Below are 18,849 nucleotides of genomic sequence, written 5' to 3'. Positions count from 1 at the left end.
CTCCCCAGAGGCGTCTGTGGGTCAAGAGAGAGACAGAATCTACTTTTCCCTGGCAGCTTTTTGGTCTTGTTTGAATTCTTTGCTCACATATTACCTAGTCAGAAAAGCAAAGGGGCAACCCTCCCCCCTAGGTTTATTTTATTTATTTATTTATTTATTTATTTTGAGACGGAGTCTCCCTCTGTCACCCAGGCTGGAGTGCAGTGGTGCGATCTTGGCTCACTGCAAGCTCCGCCTCCCAGGTTCAGGCCATTCTCCTGCGTCAGCCTCCCGAGTAGCTGGGACTACAGGCACCTGCAACCACGCCTGGATAATTTTTTGTATTTTAGTAGAGACAAGGCTTCACTGTGTTGGCCAGGATGGTCTCGATCTCCTGACCTCGTGATCCGCCCGCCTCGGCCTCCCAAAGTGCTGGTATTACAGCGGTGAGCAACCACGCCCGGCCTATTTTTTAAGATGGAGTCTCAGTCTGTCACCCAGGCTGGAATGCAGTGGCATGATCTCGGCTCACTGCAACCTCTGTCTCCCGGGTTCAAGGGATTCTCCTGCCTCAGCCTCCTGAGTGGCTGGGATTACAAGTGCCTGCCACCACGCCCGGCTAATTTATGTGTTTTTTGGTGGAGACAGGGTTTCACCATGTTGGCCAGGCTGGTCTGGAACTCCCAACCTCAAGGGCCCCACCGCCTCGGCCTCCCAGAGTGTTGGGATTATAGGCGTGAGCCACCACGCCTGGCCAGGGGCAGCCCCCCCTCCCCCTTCTATCTCAGTGCTCAGAGAATCTCATCAACAGTTGAGGTGCTTTCTTTCAGATGTTTTTCTGTGTACATGTCAACAAATATTTTAAACAAAAACAAAATTTTAGCATACTAAGCATACCATTCCTCATCTTCTTTTTTTTGTTTGTTTTTGAGACAAAGTATTGCTCTGTGGCCCAGGCTGGAGTGCAGTGGTGCAATCTCGGCTCATTGCAACCTCTGCCTCCCAGGTTCAAGCGATTCTCCTGCCTCAGCCTCCCGAGTAGCTGGGACTGCAGGCGCCCACCACCACGCCCGGCTAATTTTTGTATTTTTAGTAGAGGTGGGGTTTCACCATGTTGGCCAGGCTGTTCTCGAACTCCTGACCCGCCTTGGTCTCCTGAAGTGCTGGGATTACAAGCATGAGCCACCGCGGCCAGCCTCAACTTGCTTTTTCACTTAACGACATATCCTGGATATAGTTCAATGTCCATAAATATAAAGCTAACTCTCTTTATTTAAAAAATGACTACATGAGATTCCATCTAGCACAATTATTTAAATCATTCCCCCACCAATGGAAGGTTGCGTTGTTCTGATCTGTTTTGATACAACAAGCAATGACATAGTGTACAACTTTGTCCATATTTATTTATTTATTTTTTTTTTTGAGACGGAGTTTCGCTCTTGTTGCCCAGGCTGGAGTACAGTGGCACGATCTCAGCTCACTGCAACCTCTGCCTCCTAGGTTCAAGCGATTCTCCTGCCTCAGCCTCCTGAGTAGCTGGGATTACAGGCACCCGCCACCACGCCCGGCTAATTTTATAGTTTTAGTAGAGACGGGGGTTTCTCCATGTTGGTCAGGCTGGTCTCGAACTCCCGACCTCGGGTGATCTGCCCACCTTGGCCTCCCAAAGTGCTGGGATTATAGGCGTGAACCACCGCGCCAGGCCCCATATTTATTTTTACATTTGTGCAAGTTTTTCTATAGAATAGATTCCTAGAAGCAGGGTTGTTGAGTTGTAGGGTAAGGAAGTTAGACACTTCTGTACTTACTCCAAATTGTCTCCAAAAATGTTGCGTGGATTTGTATTCTCACAAATTATGGGGGAATCCATTTCCCCACACTCAATCTGATCAGTTAAAAAATGGTATCTCATTATTTTACCTTGGTAAAAATAAAGTAACATATGCTAAAGCTTCTTTATTTTTTTATTTTTTGAGACGGAGTCTCTTTCTGTCGCCCAGGCTGGAGTGCAGTGGCACAATCTCGGCTCTGCAACCTCTGCCTCCTGGGTTCAAGCAATTATCCTGCCTCAGCCTCTTGAGTAGCCAGGACTCCAGGCACGTGCCACCACGTCCAGCTAATTTTTTTGCATTTTTATTAGAGATGGGGTTTTGCCAGGTTGGTCAGGTTGCTCTCGAACTCCTGACCTCAGAGGATCTTCCCGCCTTGGCCTCCCAAAGTGCCGAGATTACAGGTGTGAGCCACTGTGCCCAGCCACTAAAGCTTCTAAAAAGTATATATAATTTTTTTGTGTGTGTTTAGCCATCAACAATTGTATCTCATTACAATTTAAATTTCTGAGTATTCTAAGGTTGAGTTTCTTTTCTGTCTTGGCTCACTGCAACCTCTGCCTCCCAGGTTCAAGCCATTCTTGTGCCTCAGCCTCCTGAGTAGCTGGGATTATAGGCGCCCACCACCATGCCCAGCTAATTTTTGTACTTTTTGTAGCAATGGGGTTTTGCCATGTTGGCCAGGCTGGTCTCGAACTCCTGACCTCAGGTGATCCACCCACCTCAGCCTCCCAAAGTGCTGGGATTCCAGGTGTGAGCCACCGCGCCTGGACTTTTGCCACTTTTCATGAGTTCATGTTTTCATTCCACAAACTCATATTGTGCAACTGCTTTGTGCTTGCTTCTCTATCAAGGGCTAGTTATACAAAGTTGAATAAGACACCGTCCTGCCCCCAAAGAGTTCATAGTCAATTAGAGAGGAAGACAAACAGATGAATAGCTAATTATAAAACAATGCCAGCGGCCGGGTGCGGTGGCTCACGCCTGTAATCTCAGCACTTTGGGAGGCCGAGGCGGGTGGATCACGAGGTCAGGAGATCGAGACCACGGTGAAACCCCGTCTCTACTAAAAATACAAAAAATTAGCTGGGCGTGGTGGCGGGCGCCTGTAGTCCCAGCTACTTGGGAGACTGAGGCAGGAGAATGGCATGAACCCGGGAGGCGGAGCTTGCAGTGAGCCGAGATCGCGCCACTGCACTCCAGCCTGGGCGACAGAGCGAGACTCCGTCTCAAAAAAAAAAACAATGCCAGCAGTGGACAAATAAAGTGAGCAGTATTAATGGGGAGTGGTTAGGGAAGGCTTCCCAGAGGAGGTGCTGTCCAAAATGAGGCTATGTCGAGAGCTAGAGGAGAGAGAACAGCAGGTGCAGAAACCACAGGCGATTCCATGTGACTGGAGCATTGGGGCCCAGGCAGGTCAGATGTCCTCCAGAGGGAGGGAGAGGGAGGAGCCTGTGTGGGTCAAATTGGGGAACTGGAGCTTTTTAATTTTATTTTTTTGAATCGGAGTCTTGCTTTGTTGCCCTGGCTGGAGTACAGTGGTGCAATCTCTGCTCACTGCAACCCCTACCTCCCCGGCTCAAGCAATTCTCCTGCCTCAGCCTCCCCGGTAGCTGGGATTACAGGCGCGTGCCACATCACCCAGATCTTTTGTTTTTTCAGATGAAGTTTCGCTCTTGTTCCCCAGGCTGGAGTGCAGTGGCACAATCTCGGCTCACTGTCAACCTCCACCTCTCGGGTTCAAGTGATTCTCCTGCCTCAGCCTCCAGAGTAGCTGGGATTACAGGTGTGCGCCACCACGCCCGGCTAATTTTTTGTATCTTTAGTAGAGACAGGGTTTCACCATCTTGGCCAGGCTGGTATCAAACTCCTGACCTTGTGATCCGCCCGCCTCAGCCTCCCAAAGTGCTGGGATTACAGGCATGAGCCACCGCGCCCAGTCATTTTTGTATTTTTAGTAGAGACAGGGTTTCACCATGTTGGCCAGGCTGGTCTTTAACTCCTGACCTCAAGTGATCTGCCCGCCTCAGCCTCCCAAAGTGCTGGTATTACAGGCGTGAGCCACCGTGCCCAGCCAGGAACTGGAACTTTATCCTGTTTTACAAATAAGTTTCTGAAGGATTTTGGCGGAGGTCACATTTACATTTCCCTTAGTACCCTGGGATGAGATGGGGGCTGGATTTGAGGAGTTGAAATTTGAAGGTGGCTCAACAGTAGTTACGGGCCTAAGGGCTCAGATGGACCGATTAGGTAAATATGTAGGAGATACAGCTGTATCAGCTTGATGGGGATGGAGTGAGGGAGAGGCAGAATCACAGCGACTGCCTAACAAATGTCTGATGAAAGGATGGTTCTCAGCAGGGCACTGTGAGTCATGCCTGTAATCCCTGCACTTTGGGAGGCTGAGGTGGGACGATCACTTGAGCCCAAGACTTTGAGACCAGCCTGGGCAACAGGGCAAGACCCTATCTCTACAAAAAATACAAAAATTAGCCAAGTGTGGTAGCATGCACCTGTGGTCCCAGCTACTTGGGAGGCTGAGGCAGAAGGATCACCTAAGCCCAGGAGATCGAGGCTGCAGTGAGCTATGATCATGCCACCACACTCCAGCAGTCTGGGTGCCTGAGATCCTGTCTCAAAAAAAAAGAAAAAAGAGAGGGTTCTTGGTATCTAACTTCAGTAGACAGTAGTATGGTTATCTGAGAAAATGTGGAGGACAGTTCTGGGGGATATTTGAGGTATGTTTGACCCTGCAGTGCCCTCAGGCTGCTCAAAGAGGAGGGAAGGGTGAAGGAAGAGATTTTTCAGATGGCAGTTGAAAGCTTGTGAGTGGGAAGGGTTCCACAGGGTGAGGAACCGGGGAGGTTACCAGCTGGAGCCACTCCCCAGCAGGCTGACAGCTCCAAGCCTCGTCTGGGGGCGGTTGCCCTCGCCAGGTGGCCCGGGCGGATTCTAGACAGTAGGGGGCACACTCGGACTGGGGCAGGTGGAGCAAGAGGGGTTTGGGGCTCCTACAGCCCTGGGGTGGTGGTGGGGTTTTATTTTTGGTTTTTATTTTGGTAGAGATGTTTCTCGCCATGCTGCCCAGGCTGGTCTCCAACTCCTGGCCCCAAGTGGCCCTCCGACCTTAGCCTCCCAAACCGCTGGGATTCCAGACGTGGACACCACGCGGCAGCCCTGGAGTGCTAAGCCAGCCCCCCCGGAGCAAGCCAGGGAGACCAAGCCGATTCTGGGGCAGTCAGACGGTCTTCCGAGGTCGGGCTAGTGCCTCGGATCCGGGGGACGAAGACGGGGAGCTGAGCTTTCGGAGCCCGGGCTTATCAGACGGGGACCCGGAGCCCCCTCGAACCCTCGCTGGCTTGTACCAGCTGGCGGACGTGGCCCGGAGCATCGCCCTGTGGAGGGACCTTCCCTGAAAGGTACGGGGAACGGGGTGAAGGTGGCCAGTGCGGGCAGGGAGCACCCAGATGACGATCAAGGGTGGAGGGTCCCCGGGGGACCGAGCAGTGCGTGAACACGGGCGGAGAAAGGTCAGTCTGATGGGGGGACCTCAGGAGACCCCGTCCTAGGACAGGACAGACCAGCCCCAAATCCCCTTGCAGATTTCCAAGGGCCAATTTCCAGGGACCGGGCAGACGGCACCCGGGAGAGGGGAAGGGGTCAGTGCATCAGCAGGGGGCGCCACGGCTGGACCGGGTCCGGGATCCCAGGCCCCGAATACACCGGGACGGGAACCACCGGGGCGGGGGAGCGAGGAATCAGGACGCAAAGCCCGAGGCGGCGGGGACGGCGGCGCTGTGCCGGGAGGAGGCGGGGTGGGGATTCGAGAATGGAACCACCGTGCGGAGCCGGCGCATCTGGGCGTGGTGACTGGCGCGCAGGGGGCAGCTGGGGACGGCGGGGCGGCCGCGGGAGAGCCCGGCTGGGGGCGCTGGTGGCCCGGCGGCCTCGGTGGGGAGTCCGCTGGGGGCCGGGACGCGGAGCCGGAGCCCCAGCCTGGCAGGGTCAGGCCGCTGGAGAGGCCGCGGGGCGATGTCGCCGGGGGTTCCCGGCTGCGCTGTGACTCGGGTTGAAGACTGCAGAGCGGAGGCCCGGCCCGCAGCGCCCAGGCCCCTCCCGCCCCCCATCTCTCTTGTTTGTCTCCGAGTCCGGCCGGAACCGGCTTCTGCTCGCGGCGGGGCGGGCGGGGGGCTGGCTGCTGATTGGTCGACGCCTGTTTCCAGCCCCGCTCAGCCAATCAGCGGGCGGCAGTGTTTTCTTCTTGGGGTCGGAATAAAAGGGCTGGAATAAAAGAGGGCAGAAAAGGCGCCGGGCGGGCCCGACACACGCCGGAGGAGCCGGGTGAGCTGGAGCCGGGGATGGCAGCCGGGGCGAGGGCGCGGGGGCAGAAGCGGCCGCCGAAGGGGCGTAGGGAGAAAACGTGGGAATAAGAGGAGAGAGATGGAGTGATGAGGGGCCGCCAAGTAAGAGATGACGAACAGATGCGGGCTGGGGATGGAGGCGCGGGGGTCCGAGGCCATGGAAATGGACGAGTTGCCGGGGAAACGCCCGAGATGGGGGTCGCGCGGCTGGCTCGCGCCGCCGGTTTGAACCGGCTCCTCGTCTCCCACGCCGGGTTCGCGTGGCCGCAGCGCCTAGCGACCTAGACGGCGGCCAATGGCGCGGCAGTTCCTGCGCCATCCGGCCAATGAGCGCGCCGGGGCGGGCCGTTCCGTAGCTCTGGGCGCTGATCTTGTGGTTGAAGAAACCAATTCTGGGGAAGGGTCTCGGGCGCGGGGGGGAGGGCACCTGTCAGGGTCCCTGGGAGAGGCAGCCCTCGGATCTGCCCCTGCCCACCTGACGCTGCGTTCCATGCTGGCCCCAGGCGATGTCAGTCCTGCTGCAGGCCAGGACTAGTTCCACGGCCCTGAGCATGCGTTAGCCCCTTCTTGCCTCCATGCCTCAGTTTACCTCGGAGTGAGCTGCGGGAGACGTCTCCCTGCCTGGCCGGGGCGGCTCTGTCGTAGCGGAGGGTAGCGGTACGAGCCGGCCGCGGGGTGGGGGTGGCCCAGGTCCGGGCAGGGCTGGGGTTCGCCGCCTCCGCTGCGCGCACCGGCCACCGCGGCCGGGGAGGGGTGACAGTCCCGAGCCCTGCGGCAGCGGGCAGCTAGGGGCGGCCGCAGGGGCTGGGCAGGACCGGCCGCTGACGCCGAGGTCTGTGCGCAGGTGGTGCAGAGCCAGAGCCGGAGCCGCGCCGCGCCGCACCATGGCGCCCACCCTGGCCACTGCCCGTCGGCGCCGCTGGTGGATGGCCTGCACGGCCGTGCTGGAGAACCTCCTCTTCTCGGCAGTCCTCCTGGGCTGGGGCTCGCTGCTCATCATGCTCAAGTCGGAGGGCTTTTACTCCTACCTGTGTACCCAGCCAGGTGAGACAGGCGCCTGGGGCTGCCGGGGGCTCCTGGAGCCAGGGCTTTGGGAGGGGGCGGGATGGGGGCGAAGACCTAGCGAGCCACAGCACCGCATTGCCCAGTGCCTCTCGGGTATCAAAAGGCCCATCTGATCCTCACCCAGCCCTGCCGGGTACTCGTCATTGCCCCTGTTTTGTGGACGAAGACATGGAGGCTCAGAGCGATCTGTCTTGCGCAAGGCCACAGAGCCTGGGCCTGCAATCCACCCAGAACCCCACCTGCTGTCCAGGGTGTTCCTTCCACCCGCTACGAACATTGCTGGACTCCTCTCCTCTCCTCCCAGCCCTGGAACATAGCTTGGCTGGTAGTAAACATGTTGCTGTCTGCTTGTGAGAAAGAGGAACTCCAGATTTAGGGGCTGGGGTGCAGCAAGAGAGGAAGTGGCCTTGCCTCCTCCACCCCAGGGAGGGCTCATCTAGAATCTAGACGTTCCTCAGGCCGTTGTGGAGGCTCCCAAGTGCTTGCTGGACACAATTTCTCGTCTATTTTTGCTGCCTTATTATTCTCCAAAGGACATTTCCCCCACGGGCCCTGAGGACATCTCCGTGGCTTTCCAACCTCATGGGCATGAAGGGGGAAGAGAAGAAGGGAGCATTTATGGAAATGATGTTAGGCTTGTTCTCTGCTCTTTGCCTCGTCACTGGAATTGCTGAAGGCAGGCTGAGGATGCTTCTCTACATGACATCTGCACCACCCAACACACACTCACCTTCACACTTTCACACCCTGTTGGAGGATCCTGATTACTACAGGGCAGTAGTTTCAGCCCCACAGGAGGGCCACAGCAGCCCCCAGCCTCTAGCCTCCTACCCTCCTTCTTAGGCAACCTTGACAGGAAATGTTTCCCTCTGCCTTCTCCTTGATCCCAACGGTAACTGCATAATAGCTGAGCTCACATAATCTCTCTCGCCAGTGCTAGAGTGCCCTTAGATGGAGGTAGCCCAGGTTTGACTTCCTGAATCCCCAGCAGCAGGCCTTTTCTTTCTAGAGCTCTTTGCAGGAAGAGAAAGCTTTGGACCAGCTCATGCTGGGTGTAATCCTTTGTGGAAGCTTCCCTGTTTCCCTTCTCTGATCTGCCCTGGAGATTCCTGTGTGTCCCAGTCTCTAGGGAGGGAGGCTTAGCTGGAGAGGTTCAGGGCAGGAGAAAGCAGGCGAATGCAGAGGCCGCGGGGAGAGGCTAGAAAGTATATGATTTATAACTAACCTTTAGCCTTTAGCCACTCAAAAATATTTCCTAATAGCCTAAGGGTTCTTGGCAGGCCTTTCCCCACATCAGCAAGAAATCTTGGGAGTTGGGAAGAGTCAGACCTTGTTCCCTGAACAAGCTTTCTGCTTTGGCCAAGAGTTGTTAGGAGATTAATGCCTGTCCCCGAAAGGCACAGGTTGGAGTGTTTGCTGCTTCCTCTTCTTTCCTCTCTCCTCCCTTAGAGATCGTGACCCTTCCTGCTCGCCTCCCTGATGGGCTCTTTCAAGCTGGACACAGGGTTTAAAAAAAAAAAAAAAAAAAGAAAGAAAAAAAGCAGAAAAAAAAGTCATCATCCACAGAGAAAGCTTTTAATGTCTCACCCAGACCAGAGAACTGTTGTGGGCAGGTTTTTTTTTTGTTTTTTGTTGTTTTTTTTTTTTACCCACCATGGTGTCGGAAGGTCAGATTCTAGGACTTTTTTTTTTTTTTTTTTAATAGATTGTCCACGGATTTAATTGATTGTATGGTTTTGGCAGAATTGGGTCTGGTCCCTTCATTCCTGCCTCAACCTCAGCTTCTTCCTCTGTCTAAGTGGGAGGAGTCCCAGAGATTGTGCCAACGCGGTGCTGAGTTGGTGTTTTAAGCCCTGGGCAGACTTGACAGGTAGCTCCTCTAAACCGAAGTGAAGGTGAAGGGTCAGGATTGTGGGTTGAACATCAACTTTTTTTCCCGTACTTTTGTTCCTGCCTCCAATTTTGGTTTTTCTGATTATCTGGCAAACATGCTGGGCCCACGTCCTGGGCGGGAAGGCTGCTGATTCCACACAGCTTATCTCTCTGGACACACTGCTCCTTGATTCTTGGAGTCTGCATAACCAGTTTTCTTTTAGGCCAGAAATCCCCGCACTTGGCTCGTCTGGGAGTGCCTGGCGAAGTTAGGGTGAACGTTTCTGCTTCAGTCTAACATTTTCAAACTTGGTGCATGGCTGAATTGCAGGGAAGCAGTTAGGCCATTTTTGAATTTATCGAATTAGACTTGTGAAAGGCTGAGCAGTGTCCAGCTGATTGAGATGCAAATTTGTCAGCTTCGTGTCGCTCTAGGACGATGCTTTAGTTTGTTTGTTTTCTAAAGAAAATTTGCCTGAACCTGTTGAAAGATTCTTAGAACTCTTTCTTAGGACTCCAGCCAGAATCTGGCCACAGACGTGGTATTGGGTTCCAGTCGGGTGAGGTGGCAGAAGGAAGGAAACAGCTCATTTCTCGGCTGCCCCTCAGTTTGTCCTTCCTTGCCTGCTGGGAGACATGGCAGGCTGGGTTTGGGGACCTGGGTGCGGGAAGCTGGCAACGGGTTTTGCACAACATCCTCCAGGTGTTGGCTGCTGGATGCCTCCCTCGTCCCCCTGGTGAGGGCAGGAGACCAATTGGGTTCTCAGCCCAAGAAGCACGGGGCTTCCCAGAGCTGTATCCTCTTGGCCTCTGGAATGGCAATGTGACCGTCCACGCCTGAGCTCTTTCTTCATTTTCTCTGTTGTCCAGTGGCCCCCACTTCAACAGGGCAGGGTCAGCCTGGGGGGCTGCGGCTAACTGTGAATGTTTTCTTTTTTCATTTGAGACAGGGTCTCGCTCTGTTGCCCAGGCTGGAATGTAGTGTTGCAATCACAGCTCACCACAGCCTTGACTCCTGGGCTCAAGCAATCCTCCCACCTCAGCCTCCTGAGTAGCTGGGACTACAAGTGTGCGCCACCATACTCAACTAATTTTTGTATTTTTTGTAGAGACAGGGTCTCGCCATGTTGCCTAGGATGTTCTCAAACTCCTGGGCTCAAGCGATCCTCCTGCCTCAGCCTCCCAAAGTGCTGGGCCTACAAGCATGAGCCATCATACCCAGTTAGTGTTTTGTTTTTGTTTTGGGGATTACAGGCGCCCACCACCATGCCCGGCTAATTTTTGTATTTTTAGTAGAGATGGGGTTTCGCCATATTGGCCAGGCTGGTCTCGAACTCCTGACCTCAGGTGATCTGCTCTCCTCTGCCTCCCAAAGTGCTGGGATTACAGGTGTGAGCCACCGTGCCTGGCCCTGGTTAGTTTTTGTTGTTGTTGTTGTTGTTGAGACAGAGTCTTGCTCTGTCGCCCAAGCTGGAGTGCAGTGGTGTGATCTCGGCTCACTGCAAGCTCCGCCTCCCGGGTTCACACCATTCTCTTGCCTCAGCCTCCCGAGTAGCTGGGACTACAGGCACCCGCCACTGCACCCAGCTAATTTTTTGTATTTTTAGTAAAGACAGGGTTTCACCGTAGTCTCGATCTCCTGACCTCGTGATCTGCCCGCCTCGGCTTCCCAAAGTGCTAGGATTACAGGCATGAGCCACTGCATCCGACCCCCTGGTTAGTTTTTCAACTTTTTTTGTTTTGTTTTGTTTGAGATGGAGTCTCACTCTGTCACCAGGCTGGAGTGCAGTGGCACAATCTTGGCTCACTGCAACCTCTGCCTCCCAGGTCCAAGCAATTCTCCTGTCTCAGCCTCCCAAGTAGCTGGGACTACAGGTGACTGCCACCACGCCTGGCTAATTTTTGTATTTTTTAGTAGAGATGTGGTTTTACCGTATTGGTCAGGCTAGTCTCGAACTCCTCACCTCAGGTGATCCACCCGCCTTGGCCTCCCAAAGCCGTGGGATTACAGGTGTGAGCCACCGTACCCGGTCAAATTTTTTGTAGAGATAAAGGTTTCATCGTGTTGCTCAGGCTGGTCTCAAAACTCTTGGGCTCAAGTGATCTGCCGGCCTCAGCCTCCCAAAGTGCTGGGACTACAGGTGTGAGCCACCATACCCAGTTAATTTTTAAATGTTTCGTAGAGATAGGGGTTTCACCATGTTGCCCAGGCTGGTCTTGAACTCCTGGGCTCAGTCGATCCACCCACCTCGGGCTCCCACGTTGCTGGGATTATAGGCGTGACCCACTGCTCCAGGCATACATGTGGATCGTTAATCCCCTCTTTCTTGTAACCTAAACATTCAGTAAACATTGACGAAGGTGCCGTGCTGGGTGCAGAGCAAACAAGTCATCACACACATACCTGTGTAACCTGTATAATTCCAGGGGGTGGTCAGGCCCCCAAGAAAGCAGGGTGCCAGGAGCCAGAACGGCAGTGGAGATGTGGCTGCTACTGGGTGGGAGGGCCTCTCTGGGGTTCAGGCGGAAGCCTGGAAGTTGAGGAGGGGTGATTCAGGAGAGGAGGGTACACCCTGGAGGAGAGGAGAGAAGTGGGAAGGGGCCGGGCCTGCAGGGACTGGGAGGCCATTCAGGGAAACTGAATTTTTTTCCCAAGGCAGGAGGAAGCCAGGGAGGCAGAGGAGGGCGACGATCCAATTCCCCTGTTAGAGGCGCGTGTGAATTGCTGAGGGCTTGCCACATGCTGGTATGTTTGGGTGGCATAGAAACCAGAAGCCATCATGGCCTCTGCCCGAGGAAGTCACTCACGGTCTGACCATGGGCATGAAGGCCGACCCCGGTTGTGTGCTCTTGACCGCTGCAGTTGCTCTGCCTGTGGTGGTGGCAGGGAGCTTCTCACCCTGGCACAGAGGTCGCTGCGAGTTCACCCTGGCACAGAGGTCACTGCAAGGGCAGAGGGGCTGCCGCCCACCTTGGGGAAGCGGGGCCAGGCTTGATCCCCACGGGCTGAGTGAAGCTGCAGGTGTGGACAGGAGACTTCTCTGCTGCCTCGAGGACCTCTTTTTTCTTGGGGGACGGGGAGGCGGGGACGGAGTTTCACTCTTGTCGCCCAGGCTGGAGTGCAGTGGCGCAGTCTCGGCTCACTGCAACCTCTGCCTCTCGGGTTAAAGCGATTCTCCTGCCTCAGCCTCCCAAGTAGCTGGGATTATAAGCACCTGCCACCATACCCGGCTAATTTTTTGTATTTGTATTTGTTTTTTATTTTATTTTTTTTTGAGATGGAGTCTCAGTCTGTTGCCCAGGCTGGAGTGCAATGGCATGATCTCAGCTCACCGCAACCTCCATCTCCTGGGTTAAAGTGATTCTCCTGCCTCAGCCTCCCAAATAGCTGGGATTACAGGTGCCCACCACCACACCCGGCTAATTTTTGTGTATTTTTAGTAGAGACAGGGTTTCACCATGTTGGCCAGGCTGGTCTCCAACTCCTGACCTCAGGTGATCCACCAGCCTTGGCCTCCCAAAGTGCTGGGATTACAGGTGTGAGCCACCGCGCCCGGCCGGATAGCTTTCTTAAATCCAGCCTTTCAGTTTTATTGCTGTAAATGTGACTTTTAAACTTTTCCCCCAGTTTATTTGCAATTTTAAAAATTCCATAGCAACGGGTAAGAAGGTTTAAAGGCTGGGGCCGGCAGCCTCAGGATGCGTCTCAGAGAAGAGCTGGCGGCTTTGGCTCTTCCCACTGCCCCAGCCTCCCTCCTTCTTGGTTCGTGACCTCATTTCCCTCCCAGACATCCGCTGGCCACCCCTGGCTTCTGGTGTCCATGAAGGTCCTGTCCAGCTTAGGCTGGCGCTCAGGGACCTCGTGGGACAGTCTTAGTCCGGTGCTCACCAAGCGATATTCAGGGCCTCCTGGTGTTGCCGACGCCATGGGCAGCCTTTTCCCGGCTCTGTTCTCTCAGCATTTTCTCTCTGGGATATGAGCCTCTAACCCAGGTAGGCCAGCATCGGCACAGCCCGAGCGGTAAGAGCGGGAGCTTCGGGGTCTGACAGCCTGGAGTCAAGCCCAGCTTCCTCAGGGACCCCCATGAGACCTTCGGCAAGTGACTTGCCTGCTCTGAGCATCCCTCGGGCATACGCTGACAGTATCCTCGTGGGGAATATGGGGTGGGCATGGGCACAGCCGTTGAGCGTGGCAGCTGGCACACACTTTCACTGCGCACGTGGCAGCCGCTGCTGGGACCACTGCTCGGGGGCCAGGCCCTGGTCAGCCCAGGACAGCCTCTGCCTGTCCGTGCCCTCCTGCCTGTTGTTTGCTCTGTGTCTGAGCCGACCTCTCACCTACATCTCCCCTGCCGGACCGAGGACTGAGATGCTGCTTCCTGTTGCCGGATAGACTAAGGATTTGACAGACAGGAGATCCCGGGCAGGGGCCATGGGTGCGCTGTCCAGGGGCCCGCACCCTGGAGTGGGGGACTCAGAAAACAACCAGTCAGGGAAGGGGGCAGCTCAGGAATTGAGAGGGGACCTCAAGCCAGGTACTTCTTGGCCCCCTCAAGCATCATCTTGGAGGCCCCCCTCCCTTTGTCTCCCCGGGGTGTGGGGAGGCTCCTCTTTGACTCGGGGGAGACTGGGGGGCCACAGCACCCTCTTATCTCCCTGATTCCTCTGTAAAGATCTTGTGCGTCTTCTGCGAGCGGGGCTGGACGGTGTTCCTCCTCCCTGGCCCTGGGTCTCCCCCTGAGCCGCCCTGTTCCTGTTCTTGGCACTCACTGGCCACGCTGACTCTTGCCTGTCTTCTCGGTTCACCTTCTCTGGCCGGGCTGGGCTGGGTCACTTCTGGCCGCCCCCGAGGAGGCATCTGTTTAATAAACAGGTGCAGGTGTGGAGCAGAGCAGGCTGGCCCGGGGTCAAGCTCTAGGCTGGAAGCAGAGGGCCACCCCACGCCTTGGCACTTCCTGGGTGCTTAATCTGTCTCTCTCCTGGCCCACGGTGGCCCAGGTGGGAGGAGGGGGAGAGGAACAGCCTGGGTGTGTCTGTGTTTGGGCATCTGCTGGGGCTGTGACGGTGCGGGTGCGTGTGGGCTGTTTACTGTCAACAGAGCTTCTGGGCTCACCAAGGGCTTCCTTCCCTCCAGCAGGAGGGAGACTCTCAAATTGCTCCACAAGCAGAAGGAGAAGCCGCTCACCTCCCCCGCCCCAGGCGCATCTGTTGCCGGACAGGACGGCCTGGAGGCAGGCAGCCCGGCAGAGGGCCTGGTGGCAGGGATTTGTTTAAGAGGAGAAGGCTGTTGGCCTAAGTGCAAGGTCCCTGCCCCTGTGTGTAGTCGCTCCAGGGTAAAAGATGGGAAGGACAGATACCCTTGCCTCTACCCTGACCTTGCCTCTCCCCTATGTGGTTAAAGGGGTGACCAGATCTCTAATCAATTTAAGACTTTTGTTTGTTTGTTTGTTTGTTTGGAGACAGAGTCTCACTCTGTGGCCCGGGCTGGAGTGCACTGTTGGGATGTTGGCTCACTGCAACCTCTGCCTCCCGTGTTCAAGCGATTCTCCTACCTCAGCCTCCAAAGTAGTTGGGGTTACAGGCACCTGCCACCACACCTGGCTAAATTTTTTTTGTATTTTTAGTAGAGATGGGGTTTCACCACGTTGGCCAGGGTGGTCTCAAACTCCTGACCTCAAGTGGTCCACCTGCCTCAGTCTCCCAAAGTGCTGGGATTACAGGCATGAGCCACCGCGCCCGGCCTAGCCTTGGGATTTTTATCTTCTGGCTCCAGATGAGAAAACCCATGGGTTTAGAGACCCAGCTGCGGTTCCTCCCTGGGGTAACTGGAGGTCCCTGGTGCCTTTACTCATAGGCAGTGCTGCCTCACCCACTCCATTCCTCGTGCCTGTGGCTCCTGCTTGCAGCAGTAGAACCTACGGCCCCCCAAGCCCTCAGTCATTCCACGGCCCCTGTGCAGTCACTAGCTCCAGACTGTGCATGGCCCCACAAGTCACCCATCCTGGGCCCTGGCGTGCCCTCTCCATCCATCCTCTCTGTCACCTCTGCTGGTTTGCTCCTATCTGCATGTCAGCCTGGAAATGGCTGTTGCTTTGTAGAGACCCTCTTTCCCCGACTTCAGAGCCAATTCCTTTGCTGCTGGCAGAGCTGGCATTTGAAACCAACACCAGCTCACAAAGCAGCTCCTCCTTTCCAGAAGCTGCCGCACTGTGGATGGGCGAGTGGCCCAGGCCCGCCGGCTGAGGCGGTGTACGTGAAGCTCTGAGCTCGACCCTGACGGGCTCGAGGACCCCGTCTGCCATGTGCTTTGGCTGACCGTGTGGTGGACCTTGTTTTTGGAAAACCGAGAGAAAGTGGCTGAGGGGGAATCTGGTTGGTAAGGTTGTATTGCTATGGCTCCAAGTGATTGACTTGTGGTTCTGATCTCCTTAAATCCCCCCTAGATTCAACTTGGTTCTGTTGATTCCTCTCTCGATCCTTTTGGCCATTGTGATCTGGTTCCATTGTTTTTTTGTTTTGTTCTATTTTGTTTTTCGAGATGGGGTCTCACTCTATTGCCCAGGCTGGAGTGCAGTGGTGTGATCTCAGCTCACCGCAACCTCCGCCTCCCGGGTTCAAGCAATTCTCCTGTCTCAGCCTCCTGAGTAGCTGCGATTATAGACGCCCACCACGCCCGGCTAATTTTTGTATTTTTAGTAGAGACAGGGTTTCACCTTATTGGCCAGGCTAGTCTCGAACTCCTGGCCTTAGGTGATCCACCCGAAGGGCTGGGATTACAGACTGAGCCACTGTACCTGGCCTGATTCTGTTTTGTTTGTTTGTTTGTTTGTTTGTTTTTGAGACAGAGAGTGCAGTGGTGTGTGATCTTGGCTCACTGAATCCGTTCCCCGGGTTCAATGATTCTCCTGCCTCAGCCTCCCGAGTAGCTGGGATTACAGGCATGTGCCACCATGCCTGGCTAATTTTTGAATTTTTAGTAGAGATGGGGCTTCACCATGTTGGCCAGGCTGGTCTTGAACTCCTGACCTCAGGCGATCCACCCGCCTCTGCCTCCCAAAGTGCTAGGATTACAGGCGTGGGCCACCACACCTGGCCCTGTTGTTTTTATTCATTCAGTAAACAGCTATTGTAGGCCAAGACCTGGGTGAGATACTGGGGACACAGAAGTGACCACAATGCAGGCCCTGCCCTTCAGTGCTCACAGCCCTGGGGGATTAGACGTGCCTTTGCGCTTCCACACACGCTAACGGGCCTGTGCTCCCCGCAGCCATTGCATCCGGCTCTGTGCCGGCTATTGGTGCCGTGATTCCACCCGGAGCCTCCAATAGCGGCAATCATCGTAATAACCACGAGAACAGCAGCAACTTATAGCTGTTTGTTATTAAGTGCTTTCTATGCCTGGGTGAGCTCTAGAAGGTTTTCTGAGTTTTTCTCATTGATCTTCCCCCAAACCCTAGGAGGTGGATCTTATCATTATATGATGTCCATTTTATAGATAAGGGAACTGAGCTAGAGCAAGGTCATGCAGGTAGAAAGTGGAGGAACAAAAACTGGAAGCTAGAAACCAGATTCCAGTTCCACGCTTGTCATCCACACGGCCCCGGCGGGGCTCCTTGGCCACACGTTGGCATGAAGCACGATTCCACCTGTGCGCATCCTTTCCAGTGACCTTGGAGGAGCCCCGGGAGGCCCGAGCAAGCCTTTGCAAAGCTCAGCGCTACAGCCCTGGCGCCAGAGGGCTGCAATTGGAAGGCAGGCAGTTATCGGAAGAAAAGCGTTTGCTTGACTCTCCCAGTGTGACCTCACATCTAATCAAAGTCGGCTCCTGTTTCCTGCAGGATTAGTCAGCATCTCTTAACTAGCAGTCCCGGCCAGGAGAGCTTCTCAGCCACGTTCCCAGCCCGTCCTCCACCTTCCCGTCTTCAGCTGCCACAGCACTTTTCTCTTCCTTTTTGTGTTGTTTTGGTGCTGGGTGGACTTTGGAGGGGGCCATTAAGGGCTGGGTGTGGCAGACACACCAGACTCAGCACCCAGCGAGGTCTGGGCATGGCCATGGGATGGCATCACAATGACCCCGGCAAGGAAAATAAGAAAGGTGCATATCGGTGGGGTGCGGCAGCTCACGCCTGTGATCCCAGCACTTTGGGAGGCGGAGGTGAGAGGATCACCTGAGATCAGGAGTTTGAGACCAGCCTGGGCAACATGGTGAAACCCCCGTCTCTACTAAAACAAAAATTAGCCGGGCACGGAGGCAGGTGCCTGTAATCCCAGCTCCTCGGGAGGCTGAGGCAGGAGAATTGCTTGAACCTGGGAGGCCGAGGTTGCAGTGAGCTGAGATCGTGCTACTGCACTCCAGCCTGGGCAACAGAGTGAAACTCCGTCTCAAAAAAAAAAAAAAAAAGAAAAAGAAAATATCAGGGGGAGAAGGTGGCATCTGTTCTATGTTTGAGAAGGCAGCTGGACTTCCCATTGAAGGAGGTGCCCCAGTCTCCCCACATGGACAGAGGAGAACCAGGCTATTGGGGTGAGACCAGTGCTTGTGCTTCCCAAGTGGTCTGGGGTCTGCCTCCATATTGGCTGCAGTCTGTCCCCATGGACGTAGCTGCCGTGAGAAGGTTCTCGCCAGCCTGGGGCCCCACAGCCAAGGCTGGGCCCTGAGGTCTGCTGTTCTAGGGTGGCAATGCTCTCAAACGGGACTCTCAGCCTGGGCTGTGTTGCTCTTCAAGGGACACGCGAAGCTCCTGAAACTGTGGATAAACCTTGGTGTGCATTTTCTGGGGAGGTCTTTATTGGATTCTTCAAAGGGTCCGTGGCCCCCACAAAAGTTAAGAACCTCTACGTTTTCACTCCAGGGAACTTGGGCCAAATGGCCATCCAAGCCTGCTGCAGGGGTAGCCTGAGCCCTCGAGAGGCCCCCAGCCAGCCCTGGCATTCCCAGTGGGGGGGACTCTGAATGGGCACCTGCCCTTCTGATCTTTGGGAAACCCTGTCATGACCCTGAGGTCAGGGTTTCCTTCCCTCTTCACACAGAGAATGTCACCAATGGCACAGTGGGCGGCACAGCAGAGCCGGGGCACGAGGAGGCGAGCTGGATGAACGGCTGGCTCAGCTGCCAGGCGCAGGATGAGATGCTAAATTTGGCCTTCACTGTGGGCTCCTTTCTGCTCAGTGCCATCACCCTGCCCCTGGGTATCGTCATGGACAAGTATGGCCCGAGGAAGCTCAGGCTGCTGGGCAGGTCAGTGCGGGTCCCTTAGGGGGCAGGGAGTGGGCAGGTGGACCCCTGGGCTGAGTTCCCCACAGAAGGGTATCCTGGTCATACCTGATAGCAGGTGTACCGTGGAGCTCCCTGAAGGCCCTCCCGTCCGCCACCGAATCAGCAGGTGCTGTGGTCCTCGCCGTGCTCCAGTGCCAAATAAGAAAAGCTCCAGGCTCCAGGCCGCCCGGGGACCGGAGTTGCTTGTCGCTAAGAATATGGGTTTCCGGTCGCTTTGTAGTTCATAAGCGCGATAACTGGGGTTTCACTCTCATGTGAGACATGCTTCCCTCAAACCTTGTTACGAAGCTGGCACAGTATCCATCTGATGAGAAAAAAAAACAAAACAAAACACTGGTTTCCACAGCCCGTTTGACCTTATAGCTCCACCAGAAAAAAGATTGTCAACACGTACCGCCAATATGATAAGCACATGGAATTATAAATGATGTATATCTGTGCTTTTTTTTTTTTTTTTTTCCAA

At 55.1% G+C, this 18,849-nt stretch overlaps 1 protein-coding gene and 1 non-coding gene across 3 annotated transcripts in view; both read left to right on the top strand.

The window, feature by feature from the left end:
- The first annotated feature begins 6,594 nt into the window (after positions 1–6,594).
- The window catches only part of LOC129477062 (TBC1 domain family member 3B-like), a 35,827-nt gene continuing 23,572 nt past the window's right edge, over positions 6,595–18,849 (top strand). For both annotated transcript variants that reach the window (XM_063629668.1, XM_063629667.1), the window contains exons 1-3: positions 6,595–6,829; positions 7,017–7,216; positions 18,140–18,347. In XM_063629668.1, coding sequence (XP_063485738.1) covers positions 7,057–7,216; positions 18,140–18,347 — 368 coding nt within the window. In that variant the 5' untranslated portion in view covers positions 6,595–6,829; positions 7,017–7,056. The remainder of the gene's footprint in view (positions 6,830–7,016; positions 7,217–18,139; positions 18,348–18,849) is intronic.
- LOC129470869 (small nucleolar RNA U13) lies at positions 18,595–18,696 on the top strand. Its single transcript, XR_008653388.1, has one exon. It is a non-coding gene; the product is annotated as a small nucleolar RNA U13 (small nucleolar RNA).

The sequence above is a fragment of the Symphalangus syndactylus genome, chromosome 20 (assembly GCF_028878055.3).
Source record: "Symphalangus syndactylus isolate Jambi chromosome 20, NHGRI_mSymSyn1-v2.1_pri, whole genome shotgun sequence".
Taxonomy (NCBI): domain Eukaryota; kingdom Metazoa; phylum Chordata; class Mammalia; order Primates; family Hylobatidae; genus Symphalangus; species Symphalangus syndactylus.
The sequence above is the reverse complement of the archived record's forward strand: the minus strand, read 5'-3'. Positions and strand labels throughout refer to the sequence as shown.